Raw genomic sequence first — 20,104 nt, forward strand, 5'->3', positions numbered from 1 at the left:
ACGTTTTACGCTCTTTCACCACTCGTTAGCTCAGGGCTAACTCTCCCATATTTCCAAGCCCTCAACAGCTTCCATTTCCTCTTTTCAAATCTTCAGAGTCTAGTGTTAGTTTAGAAATTGCAAGTATTTAATATTTATACTACTGACGGGGTAGTTGTTTTTCTGTGGTCCTCTGTAAAGATGAGGGAAGCCAGAAAGGATTTATCTGGAAAAACAGCTTTCATCAGTTCTTCTGAAGTAACGCTCGTGTGTTTGCGAGAGATATTCATGTCAAGTTCAAATTTATATATAACCCTTCTTGCTTCTGACTAATAATAAGGATCCTTCCATTTTGACTTACATGAAGGCAGACCTCAAACATTTATCATAATCTTTAAATCATGGAATTATTGTGATATATTTTGATTAACATTTAATTACTTTTTCTACTGACTTTAGGATAAAGAACAAAAACCCCTACAATGTGATGTTAATGTTATATTTCTACGAAACACCCTTTATTATAAAACTTTTTTTCATTTCAAATATTCATAAAAAAGAACTTCTGTTAATATATGCCAAGAGCCACCTTTGAAATAATCAGTTAATATACAGCCAAGGCCAGTGCCCTCCAGATTTATTCATACATCTGAAGTAGGTATTAATAAAAAAAAAAGATGAAATAGGAAAAAAAAACTAACAATGAAGTGTGGAATGCATAATTCTTGCTGATTAAAACAATTCTAAAAATGCTATACATGGTAATCGTAAAAACATTGCAAAGAGCAAAATCAGAAGCAGCTCACTGAAGGCATGTTATCATTATGTTTAAGATCAGAGAGCCTACTGAAGACTGCAGGCAAGTCATTAACCTACACAGGTTAGAACTGTTACAGAAAATCCACAAAAGGTTGAATCTTCCACTTTCCACTACAGACTGTTTTAAGGAAATTTAAGGCTACTGGCACTAGTAACCCTGCCAGGAAGAAGACATCAGTGTATCTTGCCACCACTTACTTTGATACAAGTGGTTCAGGAGACAACTCTACATTCATAGGCAACAGCTGAAGGTTACCATTCCAACGCATACTGGTACTCTCAGAATGCACTGTTAAAAAATACCCTTTAATACTGCCTTCATGAATGTGGCTTTCATGAGTGGATTACAAGGCAGAAACATGAAATTGTCAAACTATATCTGAAATGACAACAGGAACCATGTCTTATGATCAGATGAAAACAAATGGGCTCACCAGCATTATACTGAGAAAATATGAATCCCTATTTGGAAATAGAGCAGGGATTCCATTATATTCTAGGGTTATTTCGCATTGACATATTCTGGAATCCTTATTAAGACAGGTGGAATTATGAACTTCAATAGTCACCAAGTTTTTTTTAGCCAAACACCTGGTTCCCTCTGCCGAGAAGCTCAAGCTTGGCTGAAAATTGGCTATACTGTACATGGCAATGACCCAAATCGACCAAGAAGGTTAACTGCTCTCAAAATATTCAAGACTGGTCATCTCAAACACAAGAAGGCAATTCACAGGTGGAAACCAAAGGATCCGAAGGAGACAGTGCAATTCTGCTTGGTCAAAAATCCCCAATCAGAGGAAGGAAAACGTATAAAATACTTACTAGATGATTAAATGTAGCCCTTGCGTTTCCTGGTCTTAAATTATAAGATTTTTTTTCCTCTTTGCAATGTTATTAGGATTACTGTATAGTTTTAACTCGGTAAGATCCCATCTATAACCATTTCATTACATGCTTATGCATGTAACGTAGGCACACTCTTCAGAAAGTACTCATTGATTGAAGGGCCACACAAAATCATTCTTTCAAAAGTAAAGAGAAATCATTGTTCAGGTCCGTATACAAGCCGAGAAAAGTAATCCTTATATCAGATCATAGAAATTTGCCAAAAAAGCTAGTCCTGTAAGAATCATTCTCATTCTAAAAAAAAACACAACACATACTGTACCAAGAAGGATGAAAGAGAGAACCAGGACATACAGTATGGTCACAGCCTATATTTTATATATGAAATGTTAAAATTCACTTGCAAATGTATTAGTTCTAAACAGCTGATCAGCCCAGAACAGTTCAGCAATCTGTCATGTGCCTTTACTTTAAAGAGACTGTTTAGATCTCATTGGTGCTTGTCTTTTGATTGCTTAGCAGTCTTACTGCGTGCCCTATTATCAGGGGGAGTGCTGAATCTTTAAGTGAGGGGTTGCCACAGTCTTCCTAATGGCCACCACCTAGTCCCTCAGTACCACACGATCATACCGGTTGGGGTAGAGTGTAACATTGTGCACAGTGAACTTTTCTGACAACATGTTTTTAATTTTTTCCCCCCCATTTCGTACCCACCCAATTTCAAATTCCCAGTTGTTTCTTTTCGCCTCAGCAATCCTTCAGCTTGAGATTGACCGAATCTGACCTACGGAGCTAAGAAGGTGCTGACAACAGCATGTCCTGTATTGCTTGGGGACAAGGAAGATGAGCTCATACAACCTTTGAAAATGATCAGGGATGCTCATCTTAAAATGTATTCACCTTAATGTATTTCCCTGCCCTCCAATTACGCTCATTGATGGTAAAGCCGTTCTTACCATTAATGAAGCCTTCATATTGTTCTGAAGTAGTGTTCCTTCACATTGAAGGCCTGCTAATGAAAATATTTATGGCATCTTCAGCATCGAGTGCAACAAAATCTCCATGAAAATGGAGCGCTGAACTACAACTCATTTTTCTTGGCAGAACTTATCATTGCAAACACATCTTGTATGTTCATTATTTTGCTAGAAGGTGACAGTCAGATTGTTCATGCTCTCAAAACCTTTTTATCGCGTGATGCCATCCGTCAAATCCATTCTCCATAAACGCAGCCTTTATAGAAAACTTTATTAAACCTACCTTTTGCATTTAAACAACCTGAATATTGTTTTCTAACTTGGCTGAAATGCCCGGCCTTTCTTAGATTTTGACCCAGTGCTGGCTTCCTCATCATCATTAAGCTCTTTGGAAAAATGCTTTCTGTTACAATCAGAGGTCAAATTAATTGCAGATATCGGGGGTTGTGATTTCTTTTTCTATAAAGCTAGTTTACCGAATTCATAATTTATGTTTAAATTATGAATCTCTCGTCAAATTTGCTCTTGGTCAGCAGTCATACTTTTTCCCCCCCAAACAGGTTCCACTCATTATGCTAATTTCATCTTGACAGGTCATTAAAAGACAAATTAATTGAATCATGATTAACAGTCAGATAAGGTGACTACAAACCTATCTGACTGTTAATCATGATTCAACCTATACAACGTAACTAACTAGTCTGACTTCAAGAGTAGTTTGGTAGTATTGTATGTAAAATCCTGCAGCAAACTCCCTAACACAAACAAAAATGCATTCACCCCTGTTTTAACAGCAAAATGATCAAAAATAATGGGGGTGCTTAAAGTACTCCAACAGAGCTGGTGCTTATACCCCCTACACACCCACCTATCGAGCCATTCAATTTTCTACAGGCTGCAAGCTCCATAGTGACATACAGGAGGGTTAGCAAAAACTGGAGTTGTCATTGCAGTGACATTGCTGCAAGCCTGTAGATGCCCAGGTTGTCAGAGAAGTGTCCAGTTCTCCGACAATCAAGAGTCCTGGCTAATCCAGACTCTACCCCTGGAGGCACTCTGCCAGTGGTGCATCGCAATTGGGGAGTTCCAGCAGGTAGCACAACGTCGAGTTAAACTGGCAATAACTAACCCAGACAATTTAATGTAAGCAACTATGTACTGTAGCGGTTTTATTGTTATTGAGGATTTTGGTATGCAATTAGCATTTTTGTAAAAATACAACCCAATATTCTCGGGAATGCCTCATTCTAACAAAAAACAAAAATAGAACTTTATATTGAGTAGTGTTTATTCTTATAGCTGTGAACAAATGCACTAAGAACCTGCAGTTCCATATTCCTCCTCTCAAACAATGGATGTGTCTGTGAGCATGTAGAAGCAAACTGGACACTCACATTACTGCTGTGGCGCATGGTTCCACTAGATTTCACCAGCAGCATCTGGTCCTCTGTGGAGCTCAGTCTTGACCGAAGATCCTTTGGGGGGGGGGACACAGAACCAAAGATGATTGTCATTCAATATGAGATTAAATAATTAACCAGAAGAGTTCATTCTAACACATCTGTGCATTATTTGCTTATTTCCAAAGTAAAAAGCCATTACAGCACTAACATATCAATAAAAAAAGAGGAAACATGCATTTTACTGGTAATCCCTTTTTTTCCTTTATTGTTTTACATTCTGTATTCTCCCTCCAAGGAAATGGTTCATTAAAAAGGAATGACTGTTTCCCTTTTATTTTTTAATGTGGTGCACAGGGATATTACTGAAAGTCCTTGGCCCACTCCATGATGAAAGTGAAAATGCAGACTTCCTCCTGGCACATGCTTTCTGTGGCAAAGCTATGGCCATGTTGGCTTCATTAAAAAGAGCTAAAATCCAGCAGCAACAAGGAATGACAAGAACTGGGAAAACTTTCCGTAACATAGGAACCAAGGCAATAAAGGAAGGTTAAAGTAGAGAGAGAGCAAGTTGGACAAGCAAGTAGGGAGAAAAAAGAAAAGGATTAAAAGCTGGAGAAAAAATCAGGGTGTAGAGGAATGTGTAGAAAGGCTCAAGTAAAAATAAAGAAAAGTGGGGAAAAATAGCAGAGGGCAATAGAAAGATAGGAGAAAATTATTCCACAGGAAAAATGAAAATTTACGGACACCCCCCCCCGCCACCCCGATACACACACAGAAAAATCACATCTTCCACTCATTTCACCCTGATGTGATTATGAGCAGGGACTATAAATCAATCGTCGGTGAAGAAAGGCCACCCACTGCTTCCTGAGCAGTAAAGATTCACTTTCGGGCAAAACCAGGTTGATTTGTTAATAGTACATAATAGCAGCCATTTCACGACATGCATTAAATCATATACTTCAGCCCCTGTGTGCACATTAAAGCAAAAGGCTATAATACAGAATTCTCCTTTTTTATTCTCTCCTCCAAAGCTCAGGACCAAATTGGATTTTCTCAGCACTGTTTTCTAATTTGAAACATCCATCATTTATTATTAAAGAAAAAAGAAGGTTTGCCGCTAGCTGCCCCCCCCCATCAACACTTCCTTTCCTATTCTTTTAGTATGTTATGAAAAAACATAAATAATATCTAGATGTTAAACTTTTAAACAGTGAATGTTTAGGAAAGGGGCTGAGATGCTCATGATGCTTGATAGGTCCCCAGAGGCACTAGAAAATTGTGTGGTTATGAATTCTTCACATTTGAGCAACAAAAACAGCCACCACTTCCAAAAGCCTTGGAAATCCTTCACGTTAATAAGACTGCATTTGTGTCCTTCAGTAACCCTGCTTGGAATTATCAGGATGGAGCAGCTAAGTGTTGCAATTAGACTGCCTTTTCCATGTAAATCAATTTGACAGCACAACAATCACTTGGTTACGCCAGCTCCCATTCCTTCTTGCTGTAGCATTTGAGACCGTCACAAAATTTGCATTATTTATCATATCTGTTTAAAATATTTTCAGCACAGTGTATTCACATCCCTTCCTGTGCTGATTAGTATAGCATTACATATGTCAAGTACAAAGGCACCGATTTCTTAAGCTCGTGCGCCAATGCACCACTTTAGTTGCCTGCAAGAGGTGTAGAGGACGATTAAGGTCTCTGAATTCATTAGAAAATGTAAGGAAAAAGAGAAATATGTTAAAGGATAAAAAAAACAGACGTGTGAATACGGCACAAACAGTATTTCATTTTGTAACTTCCTCCAGAGGCGAAGTATTGTTGTACAGTACATGTTTCGTGTGGGATCTTTCTCAAGTATTCCTGGATGTTTGTATTGGGTTAAAGGACTGTTTGTCTTTAACGTCAAAGACAAATAGACTGCAGGAACCACACCATGGAAGACGGGCAGCATCCTGGCTATCAGAAACACTGCTGACCACATTCTGTCCCGTGTGGTCACAGTTTACCCATCATTTGGGCTTCCAAGACATACCTGCACTTTTATATTTCATGCAACGGGCATATCATATTAAAGGAGCTAATGAAATGATGTCCTACTTGTTTTATCATAATCACTAATGGACATTACTCAGTTAAAGGAGGAGTCTTATAAGGGAATTAAATAGACTTGTGTTCATATGATTGATGAACAGGGTTTTGTTACCATTAAAAAGCCATTTACAAGACAAATAGCGCAATTTTTACTTTCAAATTATGCTTATTTTATCTGTGATTTTAGGTCATAGATGGAGTATTGTGCAAAACAAAAAAGAGTTAGGACAGAGTTTTAACAATCACTGCTATGCATCGTACAAAGAGGTTCAATCAGCACACAGCCCTTCCCCTGCAAGGGAGTGATGGACATTCTTTCGCAAGGCATAATAACAAGGCATAAAAAATTGCTTGCATCTGTATAGCACTTTTCTCCCCATAGTGCTTCACATATACAGTAGGAGGGGAGCCACTCATCCACCATTGAAGCAGAGCACCCACATGGGGGAAAGTCACTTTCAAGCAGCCCCACTACACAGCTGTCCATATGGAGAAAGAGTTTACTCCAAAAATTGAATTAAGGGAGGACTCTGCAAGCTCCAGATGGAGCTTACAGTAGCTAGGGCATTAGGGTCAACCTCTTATGAACATGGTCATGAGTGTCATAAGTGATTTCTAAGGGCCAGGTTGTCAGAACACCAGTTAACTGCCTGTTTGAAGGACAGCATGTCCAACAGTGCAGCTCTGGTTGGTGGAACTGGTTTACAAAACTGTGGTCCAGTGGTAACAGGGCCACTACGCCCTGGCTTGCTCAGGTTTTGAGCTCCTGATGAGTTCAGGCTACAAACTGCTATCACTGCTGTCTGCTGTATGAATAGATCGCCCTCCTGTCGCTGTTCTTCAATACAAGGGTTGAAACCGCATACATGTAGTTTCTTTAATAACCAGAGAAGAGAGAGGACAATGAAACTATTTAATTGAATTTATAGGGAGTCTTATTCATTCAAACAGCAAAAAAAAACAGTAAGAATTAACAAAGATAAGAGTCTGGAAAAACTATGAAATGCAAAATAACACGGCCTGTATCCTGAAGTAGGAAACTGAGTCTCAAGTAGTTTTGTTCCTTAAAAGGAAATCAGACAGCTTATAAGCAAAGGCTCTGCTTAGAAAGTCATGAATAAACATCCGATTGCCTTTCTATGCATACATCATACATCACAAGTAGACACTATCTAATGGAGGAGAAATGCAGTGAAAAAGCAGTGAAAATGGATCCACCAGAAAAGGTCCCATGACCATGACAACTAGCGCTAGTATAAAATAAATCATAGCACTTTCTTCTATAATTCTTCCATAGGTTATTTTTCGGGATTATTCCACACCAGCAATAATGACATACTCGCTATCCATTTTCTACATACATTGGTTTCTCTTGTGCATTAGAAAGCACTTACTGTTTCAGATAGTCTATTTAATAAAAGGGCATTATTTTGTACTATTCAGGAAATGAAATAGCATTTATCACAATATTTCAGCCAAGCTAGTGAATACATAATAAGAGTCAACCACTGTGCTGCAAAATGTCATCTTTCAATGCACAATGGTGTTGATAGGGCGTTCATCTCGTCTGTGAATCGGCAAAATGTATGTGCAGACATGTTTGTCCTCTAAATTACTCAAAGCATTTGCATGCAAAATGTTAAATTAGAACAAAATCAGATACATGTGAAGATTTAAGACTGTCAGCACAAACTAAGAATGCACGGTCCAGTTAATACTAAAAAAGGAACTTCAGAGCAGAAAAGTAACAAAAACAGAGCAAATTTACTATAGATCTTCCCAGAAAATATAAAAATGTCAATCTTTGTGTATAATCGGCCCTGCTTGCAACACCAGAGCTTTTTAAGGGCTATGCAAAGTCAGATCAAGACAGACCATACGTCAACAGTGCATCTTTCTGACAATATGCATCACAGAGGAATATTAATTGGCACATGTGTGTAGCAAGATATAGCTACTGAGACCCGTGTTGTGTGGCAGTAGTACAATATGTAATAATTTCTTTGATCATTTTTAATGGCTGTGCTTTAATGTGGGTCTGCAACTCCCACGCACTCCCTGCAGGGGTCATTTCATTCCCTCAGTTATAGGATTAGTATGCGGCAAGCAATAAAAACGGAGGCTATTACGCTGTGCGCCACACATACATAATCTCACCTCGCCAGCATCATTACCTTTTCAAAGGAGAATATCAGCTTACAGTTTGCAGAGAAAAAGAGTGCAGGGAAGATAGTGGGAAGGGAGGAGGACGTGTGTGTGTTTTGGGGGGAGCCATTTCTCTGTATTGAGTTGCAAAAGCCAGCTTCGGGGATCAGGACAGATAATTGTTCTTTGAAATAATGGCTCTTGGATTGAAACAGGGAAAAGGAGGAAAGCCATGTGACAAGCAGTAGGTAGGAATGGGCTGGTGCATAAGATCTAGGAGGGACTTCAAGTCTAGGAGTGACATGGACCAGTGTGCTGAGATCCATAAACAATGCCTGCAGAGACACCTCACAAGATTTAATTATTCTGAATATGATTAGGCAATGCACTTAGATGTTGCACAAGCACCGAGGTACAGTGAATCTGTTTATTCAACAGTGTCTGCAGCAGAGAGCTGGGCATGTTAAGCACACAAACCTCCACAACCCCACTTTCTAACAACATTACCAACAACAATATGCATCCTTACGCTGAGATTTCAAACCGGGATGAAGAAAATAACCTTTTCATATCCATTAGGTAACTACAGTATCTGTCTGTGCAAGTCACCACACTACAAAGTTTGAAAACATTTATACTGCGAATTCAACAGTGGCACTTCAGTGCCGTGAAGTCCAGTTTTATTATAGGCTTCAGTTCTATAATAAGGGCAAAAAGGGAACTTTCCCATAGAGTCTACTATAAATGGAAGGCATTGTTTAAGACTACAAGACATAAGTAAGATATCAGCAACTAAAAAGTAGTTTTTATTGCTTCTGAAATCCATACAGAAGAGTGCAGAACAGTACATTATAATTAATAGTGCTTCAGAGATCTATTTCCTCTTTGTTGTGAAATGTAGCTCAAGTCTTTTCCAGGTCACTAAGTAAAACTCAATGGTAACCGAAACAAGTTACAAGTTGCAAGAGCTCTCATCGTTTTATTTATTAAATTGTATAATTGGGCAGCACAATGGCCCAGTGGTTGGCACTGCTGCCTGGCAGTACTGGGACCCGCGGTTTAATTCCAGGTGTGCTGTCTGGTTGAGGTTCATATGTTATCCCTACAAGTGCGTGGGGTTTCCTCCAGGTGCTCCGGTCTCCTCCCACTGTCCAAAACAAACTGGTAGGTTCATTAGCTTCTGCAGTATGAGTGGCCCTAGTGTGAGTGTGTTTCTGTGTGGCCTGCGATGGAGTGGCATCCAATCCAGGGTGTATCCCACTTTAGCTCCGCTGCTTACCAGATTAGGCTCGAGCTGTTCCTCCACCCTGTTTTAGATTAAGTGGTTCAGAAAAGGGATGGATGGAAATTGAAACAGTTCTGCATACAGGAATTCTATTACAAAGATGTGCGTGCGTTGAGCTGTTGTGAATTAAAAGTAAGTTGTTTTTCTGCTCCTTACAAAGTCAGAACCAAAAACAAGGTAAAGTAGTCTAGATAAAGGGTAAAGAGCCTACAGATCGACCCAACTGAAGTGCAGGAAGGAAATGCCACCACAATCAGCTACAATTACCGTCTCTCTGTGCTTAAAGTGGGTTAATGGCATTTAGAAGAAGGGCCTTCCTGAACGAGGGCTGTCCTGCAGTAGTGTCCATCTTCTACACGATCAGCAGCTTTGAAAGGGAATCACTGGCTGCTGATGAAAATGACTGACGGCTTCTTTTTCTGAAGCACACAGTGATCAGCGCTGGGCTCAAGCTGAAACTGAGGCTAGATCGTGCTGTTGTGGAATGACGCCAGTGCCTGCAGGACAATAATCATTCTCACCACTCAGAGGGTCTAACCATCCACATTGTCACGTTGTGAGTTTTGATGAACTTATATCCTACATTTGATCACAGGGTCAACCAAACCTTTTCTGAAATAAAGTGTTTCCTGAAAAAACAGTGTTAAACTGTTTTTGACATCTTAAAACATCCCCCATCCCCTGACATTTCACATTTTTAATCTTCATTCTTAACATAACCAAGAACACAGATGCAAAATTCTGGGCCACAACTTACCGAGATCTCCTGCTCCATATTGTCCTTTGTCATGCGCAGAGCATGGTTTTCCTCCTCTCCGTCTTTTAATCTTGAGACACAGGCCTGTTAAAATCGAGAGAAAATGGTTTTTGAACAGAACTACAGCTCATTTAACAATATGAGTGTATTCCAATTACAGTGCACATGTGGTGGACATAAAATGAGAACCAAAGTCTCAACACAGGGAGACACCACTCCACTCACCACAGGCAACATTACAGCCTGTATGTACTAGAACGTGGAGTATACCAGTACCTGGAATATTTCAGTAGGGATGCAGCACCATTCTTCTTGACCCCAGAGAATCAATCAACTCACGGCTGGTTGATGAAGATGGAAAATGTCATTCCACAATATCCGATAAATATCCCATAAATGCTCCATTATATTCAGATCTGGTGATCTGATGGTGACTACTGTATATCTTAAGGATAACATCAGTATTAGGTTCATCAAACCAAATGTGCACAACAGATGGAGGCACTGTCCTGAAAGGTTTGGGCCTAGCAGGAAAGTAATATCACAGTATGGGGTGAAGATGATCATGCGGGTGATCATCACTAGTTATTAGCATCTACCTTGTCTGAACCATCAGAAAAGTTCACTGTTGAAACCAAGTACATAGGGCTGTAGAGTTCTTGGATACTGAGCATTTACCACAACACATTTCTGCACTACTTAGTCTATGCTTTTTGCACCACTGGATTCGGAAACGTGCACTGCCTGGTGTGATAAGTAGTTAGTGTATTGCACTGCAAACAGACTACAGTATCCCGCTCCGTTCTTGGCATATTGCTTTTGTTTAAACTGGCTACCCACACCCCAGGTTGAAATTTTCAGTCAATTGGTCTGCAGTGACTCCCCTGTTTTTTCCCTTTACACCTCAAATGAATGATAGAAGAATCCTCCTGCCTACTGTTTTCCTTGGTTGTTGAGGTCCTTCCCTCAAAATTCCTTGCTCACATCATCACCTTAACATGGTTGCTCGAGACATCAGCTGTCCTAGCCACTGAAGCCCCTGCCCTGTTAACAATAATTCTAGGTGATCTATATAAAAACACTAGACATGTTCCATAGCACACTGGGATGCTTGTTGCCTAATTAACACAAGCCACACCCCTATCAATATGCATGGTCTTCCTTATTTACAATTTTTGTCCACTATCTGTACAATTTACCTGGAAAAAACAATCATACTGTAATATTTTGTTAACATTGGTGTACTGTCTGTGTTCTTACGAAGGTCAGTATCTCTATCCAAGGGTTGGCAAGTTATCTTGAAAAGTACTTTTATATTTTCCCCATCATTACTTTTCTATTCCTAGCTGGCTGCTGCCTTAGCTTAAAAAGTTGAAATGGCAAAATGGACAAACACTCATTCTGAATACTTAGCCGTTAAACATTTTGTTGCCATCACTTCAATTTCAAACTTTGTAGACGGGACAAAGTGTTTGCATTATGTAGGGAAATCATTACCTTAATTACGTGCAAAAACATCTGAATTTCAATAAAAAATAGGAAAGCTTGACTAATGTTAACATTATTTATTTTAACATAGTGAATATCCCCCAGTTGGTCTCTGTTTATAATTAACTAATTTTAATAAATTAAGCAATTACAGTCAGCTTTTACCCATTTATACCCCATTGCAGGCCATCCCAGCGCACAGCTGTGAAGCAGCTGTGAACAGATGTTCGAAATAGAAAAGGGTGTAGCTCATGCTTAAATAAAGTCGAGAAAAGATTAAGGGAGCTTAAAGGTTAAGTAAATAAGGCCTAAAATGACTTTTCCTGCATTAATTCTGTTATGCTTGCTTTTCAGTCCTTTTCATCATTATTTCAACTTCTGATTCTTAACAGCCTAAAAAGAATCTATGACGCTACAGCACAAAGACCACTTCAGAAATATTTATCTTTTTTTAAATGTCTGTACATTATTTTTGGCCCAGGTTTATGCCTTTTGAAAACGGTTAACAGAGATTATAATAACGCTTGATGGATATAATGTATTGATGTAGCATCAAATGCACACAAGCACTGACATTTGGAAGTTAGACTTCAATAATTAATCAAATAGAACAAAAACAACTTATATACCGTCTTCATAAATGCCTTGTAGAAGTAAACAAATAGCACAGTACAACACATGCAATTATAGGATGACAAATCCATAATTGTAACCCGGATTGTAAGGTTCTGTATTAAAATCACAATACTGTTATTGTAGGCAGTTTTTTATTAAATAACTATAGAAAATTCTGGGTACCAAAGCCATGGCTTGGAAGATTGTTTTAAATCCCTTTCATGATTAAATGAATTTCTAGTTGTGCAATAAGTCTGTTTTTCACCCAAAAAAGTGTGCAAGTTGCACTTGGAGCAGCAGGAGTTTTAGTTCAACCTTATCAAGCCGTTCTGTTTTAAAGCCATTTGAATGTTTAATGAAGTGAAGGTCTTCCTCCTTCCCTCTTTCTCCAAGAGGTATTTACGATAAAGGGGAAATAGTCCCTCTAAATCCCTAGGAACTGCCTGGACCAGAAGACTATGCTTTATCTTCCACTGGAAACCAAGTGACTGTCTTTTGATTTTATTTTTAAGGTTACAGTATTGGATTTTTTAAAGGTCAGAAAAAATAGATATGTATCAATTCTGAATAATTTTTCAAGGCTTTTTTTAACCTGCATTTTTTTTCTTAGATGCCACTATATCTTTAATATCGGTCTCAATCCTTTCCTTTCAGATGGAAAGAGAGAAAGGTGGTGAGAGTAACTCTATGACTGCAATTTAAAGAAAAAATATTTGATTATAATTCTAAATTCTTTAATAGTTCTCCAGGAAAATTATTATAACAATCATCATCTCTTTATGAAAAGATCCCACCTCAAGCATCTTGTATGTTACAGTATATAGCAAATCAGCCCCTGGACATTATCATTTTAGTTTTCAATTTTGGTTTGGGCCTCGAGATGAAAGATTACACTTAAAAATGTTTAGGTCAAATGCTTAGCTATGCAACAACACTGTGTTCTGCTGTTTTCACAACTTTCTTACATGAGTTACATTCTGAAACCCTGTCCTTCACCGCTGCTTTTCCTGTGGTTTCCTGCAGTCTGGTCAGAAGTGAGTGATAGATTAATCGATGCACAGCCTAATCAGCCAGCTTAACTCTAATACCCTGGACAAGTTCACATCATTATCATATCAGGTTCCACACATTTCTGGGTGACATATAAAAGGCAAAAGATTAAAGCCAATCTCGTAAAGAGATGCCAAAAGTCAAAAGCAGTGTTCACAGCAGTCTGGCTTTTATCTGGCAGAGAACCACAAGGAAAAAAAAGGAACTCCAAACTGCTCTAATTGGGGACTGTAAGGCAGATGGCCTCAGTCTTCATCACAGCTTTGTTGTGGTACAAGTCCCTCCCAGCACCAAAACCATACTTCACCACAGCTCACAAACCAAACTTGCAAAGCCTTTGATTACTGGGTTTGTACTAAGGTTCTAGTTTGTCTAACACTAACACACTTTGAGAACTCAGTAATTCATATAAATCATCTATAAACGTCTTCACACAAACTGTTTACAGCTTGTTAATGATGCATTAAAAAGGAACCAGGTTTTCAGGCTTGTTGGGGTTTTGGTGTTACCAATACAAAACTGCACTTGGCACACTGCAACTAAGAATATGATCAGAGGTCTTATTACAACGTAGCACAGACAGGAATGATATGTCTATTTTATTCCACGACACAGAATCCAAACTGAACAAAAATGCCTTCCCAGTTGTAAACAACATGGTATTAATTGGATACCGTTATTAGTAATACTGTAATTTTAAACCCATTGGCAGATAAGATATGTTCTAAATTAGGGACATATTCCATAATGGAATCACTTTTCCACTAGTTTTAAGTGCCAAATATGCAAACAATGTGTCTTTTGTCTGTGAAGCATATTGTTGTATTAACTTTAGAATTTGCACTGTCTATAAAAGGTCAACGTATTATTTTGCGTGAACATTCAGACACTAACTGGTTTGTGAAACCTCAGGGACAGAAATAGAAAAATAAGCTGAGTAATACTGCAGATCACCTTAAACTCTGACAAAGATTTTTTAAATAAAAAAACGTGACAAAGTAGTTTCATGGTACAGATGTTGATATTTGGCAGAAGAAAAGTTTGTTAAAAAATGTTTATTCAGTTGCCCATACTGTTATTCCCATTATAAGGTAGAACAACCATACCATGGTCTTTAAATGGTCTTGTGTCTTTTACGGAGTTGTATACCATTATGAATGCATTTTAATGATTTTCGAAAATCATTAACATAGTTTCAATTTACGCCTGCTTAACGTGATAGTACACTAATGTGCAATGTCAGAAACTAAAGCAATAAGAACACAAAAAATTAAGATGGGAATGTAATACAAACATACTTCAATCTAAACCGGATGCCTAACACCCATTAACAAAAGACTGAAGGTGCATTTTTTATGACTACAAATCTAGCATCCAATTTCCTTTTACCCCATTTATATATCTAATTGTGAATGCAAGCCCACCTCCTGGATGTAAACTAAACCACACTATCTGGCTGCTCTCTACCCACTGATGTAATTGAGATGTTGCTGAGCTACTGAGCCCAGAAGCCTGGGTATCTACTGTAGGTAAATGTAAAGTAGACCTGATTAGGCATCAGTTAAACAGAGTAATCAAAAGAAAAAGGATTGTTTTATTTGAGGAAACTTCCTATTCTTGGACATGGCAACAAGCCCTAATTGTACTGTGGGCTCTATCAGAGCTCTTCAAATTTTCCACGCTAAGTAACATCATTAAGTGTTTCTTATAAAGACTGCTTTTAAATGGTTACCCAAGCAACAGTTTAAACCACCTTTGGACATTTGAAAGCTTCTTGATAAACCCTGTGTAAATGATGATTGCGCTGATTGGTCACCTGCAACTCTTTGTGCAGGTTGCTCACTCGTTCCTCAGAGACGCTCTCCAGCTCATCCAGTGTTTGGATCAGGACCTCATTCTGTTCACTCAGGTCTCGAACAAATGACTGCAGCACCTCAGTCTTCAGCTAGGGGGAGACAGAGAGGAGGAGTCTTACAGTACAGGTTTCATTCATTGGTATAATCCGCAGTAGGTCTGTCACAAATAAGAAACTGAAACCATGGTTTAAAAATGTGCTAAATGCATTTAAAGATGAAGCTTTGGTACTGATAGTACTGCAGGTCAGGACAAATTTAATGAAAATGATACCTGAATTACAGATGAGGTTTGTATTATAAAAGTCAGTATTTTCAGGGAATCAATCAAGCTATCAAAAAAATTTAAAAAACACAAGCAAAGTGAGATCATTTCAAAGTAGGGACACTGGAGCATTCAGAAGCACAATCTAAGCATGTCAGTCACCAATGAAATTACATTGTCAACAACCCCGGCTGATGAAGTCTCAAGTAACAGCACTTCTGCATGATCATATGATACCACTCACCATGAGAAAGCATCACTGAATGCCAAACCTGACTTGTCAGAAATCCTATGACCCATTTAAGACCTCTCATCACAGCTACCACTGCCAGAAGCCTTCCAGATCCCTACAGTGTCAATGTCCGACTGGCAGACTGTGCAACAGCCTGTGATGTCCTCATCTTCTGTTGCCTTCACCTTCAAACATCAGAGATGGAATCCCTGTACACCCAAACATTATGGGTCCACAGGACAGCAGCCTTCTCAGACCCCATAAACCTGCCCAGCAGCTGAGAGCCATTAAGGAAACCATGGGCTTGGTGGGCACTCCATTCTTCAGGCCTGTAGGACAGTGGTTCCCAATCCTGTTCCTGGTGACCTCGCACACCTGTGGGTTTTTGTTCCAGATGAGCCCCCAGTTACACCATCAAACACTTACTTGACTTAATAATAATAAAACAAATTTGAACCGTTTGTTCCTAGCTCTTAAACATGGCGGAGTTTGAACCGTTGTATTTTGTCAATGAAATAAAATCCCAAACTTCTGACTAGAAAGGAAATACAAATATTCAAGTGAAGCAATGTCTTAGATCAAATAAGGCTTCAATTACCTATCTAAGGTGGGATGGGATGATAACCTGGAGGTGTGTGGGTCACCAAGACCGGGGATTGAGAACCAGTGCTGTAGGACGTGCTAACCAGGTTGCGAGTTTCTCTTTCACGATGGAGATGTGACCACCCAGACGAGTCAGGCAACATCCACTCCTACATTCCCAAGAGCAACCGCCTGAGCTTTAAGAGATGCTCGCGAAGATCGTCTTCAAGACGAGATCTTTTTGACTGCATAGTCAATAAAATCATTTTTAAACTTTGAGGGACCTCTGACATTCTCTACTTAGTCCATTAATTAATTCAACCCACCGCGTCCTTAAACATGCAATGACATGCCAAATATGTCACCACGCTTAAAACAATAAAACATAAACAGTTTCCATAATGAGATTTGTTTAAAAAATACTCACACATTTAAGCAAAGATTAGATGTTATACAGGATATTGTATTGACTCAGCTCAGCTGAGAGAGAATGAATAAAATGCTGGGAATATTCATGATTGAATGACAAGTCTTACAGCAGTAAGTGAATATAGTCCCTGACAAAAAACAGAAAGGATCTTCAAACTACCGTGAGCATCCTAAAGATGTTTCTCTGTGGCTGATCTCTGTAGCCTCCCACTTCTTGCTACTTCTTTGTGATGACCAGCACCCTGATCCAGACAGACAGGCTGGGAGAAACTTCGGCCTGGGCTGTCAGAAAACATCCAGGCACTGAATTATACTGGTACGGCAAATTGTTCCCCAATTTACATCACTGGTAGTAATAACGAGTATGATTTTATTAGGCATACGCAGGAGCTGATCTCCAATGGCAAGTTCATTTATGTCTTGAGTAGTCACATGCTTTGCTATCTTACAAATGGAGAGAACAACTTGAGCCCTATAAACTAAAATTAAGCACAGATCTACATTCAGTACATCTCACATCTGTGTGGTTCTGATGAGGAGTAAAACCTATATAGACATTTGAATTCAAAACTTATTTTAAGGTGCTGAACTAAATTTGCTAATGTTTTATACCCAAATACTTCAAATTCAACAAAGCAACATGATTCAATGTTTTATCATATTTAAAGTAGTTTATTTCTGAATTGAGACGCCCACATAAAATAAGTCTCAATAGACAAGCTACCGCCTATGACATGCAAATGTGCAAGTTTTAACACCAAGAACAGATAATAAAGTCAATGGTAAACTGATTTAAAGAATTCACTGCCAGTAATAAAGGTCGTGTGTAACACAGAAGGAAAGAAAACATACATTGCAGCATACATTCTGTCTGTCTGAAGATTAAAGTTTAGCAAAGTTTTCCGCCTGGCGTATTTCAAAAAGACACTAAGACACTTGGTTTATAAAAGAACAGCAATCAAAAAGTAACTTAACCAGTTATGTGCCATTACAAAAACAGACAACAGAAACAAATAAACAGCTTCAACTCAGCAACTCAAATGAAAAGGGAACAATGGCTATCACATTGCTTGTCCACAATTGCCAAAGCACTTTAAATTCAAACAACATGATTTCTTTTTTTTCATCCACCTTTTCCAAGAATCAATTGGGAATGGTATGAAAAAGTAATATTCAAGCAATAAAGCTTGATTTACACCTCTTCTCCCCCACACCCCTTCCTTTTTTTATTTGATCACTTAGCTGGGATCATATAACTGTATATTAGACACAAATGAAATCAGGTCTTCTGCACATTAAGGCCTTGTCTTTTGCAACTACATCCCCCAAACCCACCCTCCCAAGCTCCTGTAGAAGCCAAGGGCAGAGTTCCATTCATTTTCAGGCCCATTTCCTCCTATGATTAGACGATCAATCAATCCCAGCCCTCAATCTCATCAGGCAGCCAGGATTATCTCCCCATCTTTCTCGCTCACTCACACACACCGGCACATTAACATCAGATCAAGTATCACCGCTTGCTGTCTGTAACACCACCCGCCACAGACATTTCCTCTGCTTTTTTTTTTCTCTCGTCTCAGCTGGCAATACCAGACAGCAAAATTCATGCCAACTGAGACAGAACAGTCTTCGTTAATGCGAGTTTGTGAAAGTTTTAATTTTCGAACAGTGCCCCTTTCCTCCTAACTTGCCGTGAAGTTCTGAAGGTCAGCGTCCAAGCTTGGCAGGAATCACTCAGCTAAGAAATTGTTTCCTTTTCCAGCAGATCCCACACTATACTAGGAAACCGCACAAACAACAAAAGCCCACGTGAAGCTGGAGATTTCTTAACTTTTTTTTTCTGTTAATTACAGAAAAAGAAAAGGCCAAGTTTGTACTGACCCAGGACTCACATCATAAGGCTGTACTTAAAAGGCCAGGCTCATATTTCCTCAATATACAACATCCATGCAGAAATCACATTTCTAAGCTTAGTGTTTTCACAATGAACCCGTGAACAGCCAACACTTGAACCTTCTGTCTATATAAAGACCACTCTGTGCTGTAAAGAGATTTCCATCCGTAAAAGCAGAGTCATTGTGGCTCCCTAACTGTGGCACCTGTTTTACAATGTGGAGTAAGCACCTTTTCACTCGTCTTGTTTACACATCCCTAATTGACGAGTAAACTGCCACTTATAAACACTAGAACTCCATTAAACTGTTCTATTCAGCCCTGTTCACCCTTTTTCAGAATATGAGGACATAAACACAGCTGAAGTAAACAGAGAACAAGAGGACACAGCCACAATGGGGTATATCTACACAGTCACACACAATGTCACACTCACAGAGACACTTATGTACTGATTTGAGTGCGACCCAGATATAGTACTATCCTGTCAGCAATGGCTCTAGGATCGCATACAATAAAACCTCTAGTTTTGCTCTCTTTAATTTTAGAATTCATACTGGGGATACACAATTTCTGAAACTAAGAGCATAAGAGTATTTCAGTTTCAACAGAAAACAGGCTGTTCTTATTGCAAAATAGTAATAATCCACTAACAAGGAATTAATAGGAACTGAGAAATAATCTGTTCTCGGTAAAACGGGATAGATCAGAAGCTATATTTTTTTTATTCAAACAAGTGAATTAAAAAAGTGAACAATGGTGAATAAACTCTTTCTGCTGCCAAGCTACCTCAAATACTATAAAATGGCAATTTTATGTTTTATTCAATGGTTTTATCCACAGAACAATGGTGTGGCAATTGTTGCATTTTATGTTTTATGTTTGCATTAGTGCCTCACAGCACTGGGGCCGAGAGTTTGTATGCACTTCTTGCATTTGCGCACGTTTCCTCTGGATGCTACGTTTTCCTCCCACGGTCCAAAGACATATTGGTAGGTTAACTGGCTTCTGAGAAAGCTGGCCCTGGTTTGAGTACGTGTGTCTGTGTTTGTGTCTACTGTGTCTGTCTGCCCTGCGATGGGACTGGCATCCCACCCAGGGTGTATCCTGCCTTGAGCCCGTTGCTTGCTGGGATAGGCATTGGCTCCCCCTTAACCCTGTATTGGATAAAGCAGTTAGAAAATGGACGGATAGATCTATAGATCGAATGGCTGGGAATTACTTATATAAGGGTATCATGCATCAATGGCAGAATTGAATACCTTTTCATTAACCTGTGTAGCACCTAGCATACTATTAGCGTGACCACAAAAATTCCTAGAACTCTTGATATGCATCATGAATCGGAGTCTCTTAATGTTAAGCTTTTGGGGACATTTCAGGAAA

General features: G+C 39.0%; 1 protein-coding gene across 5 annotated transcripts in view; it reads right to left on the minus strand.

The window, feature by feature from the left end:
- The window catches only part of pmfbp1 (polyamine modulated factor 1 binding protein 1), a 157,355-nt gene that overhangs the window by 131,417 nt on the left and 5,834 nt on the right, over nt 1-20,104 (minus strand). For all 5 annotated transcript variants that reach the window (XM_088614533.1, XM_088614530.1, XM_088614535.1 and 2 more), the window contains exons 3-5: nt 15,281-15,409; nt 10,312-10,395; nt 4,016-4,096 (exon numbers count right to left, since the gene is read on the minus strand). In XM_088614533.1, coding sequence (XP_088470659.1) covers nt 4,016-4,096; nt 10,312-10,395; nt 15,281-15,409 — 294 coding nt within the window. The remainder of the gene's footprint in view (nt 1-4,015; nt 4,097-10,311; nt 10,396-15,280; nt 15,410-20,104) is intronic.

Source organism: Lepisosteus platostomus, chromosome 20 (genome assembly GCF_059453375.1).
Source record: "Lepisosteus platostomus isolate fLepPlt1 chromosome 20, fLepPlt1.hap1, whole genome shotgun sequence".
Taxonomy (NCBI): domain Eukaryota; kingdom Metazoa; phylum Chordata; class Actinopteri; order Semionotiformes; family Lepisosteidae; genus Lepisosteus; species Lepisosteus platostomus.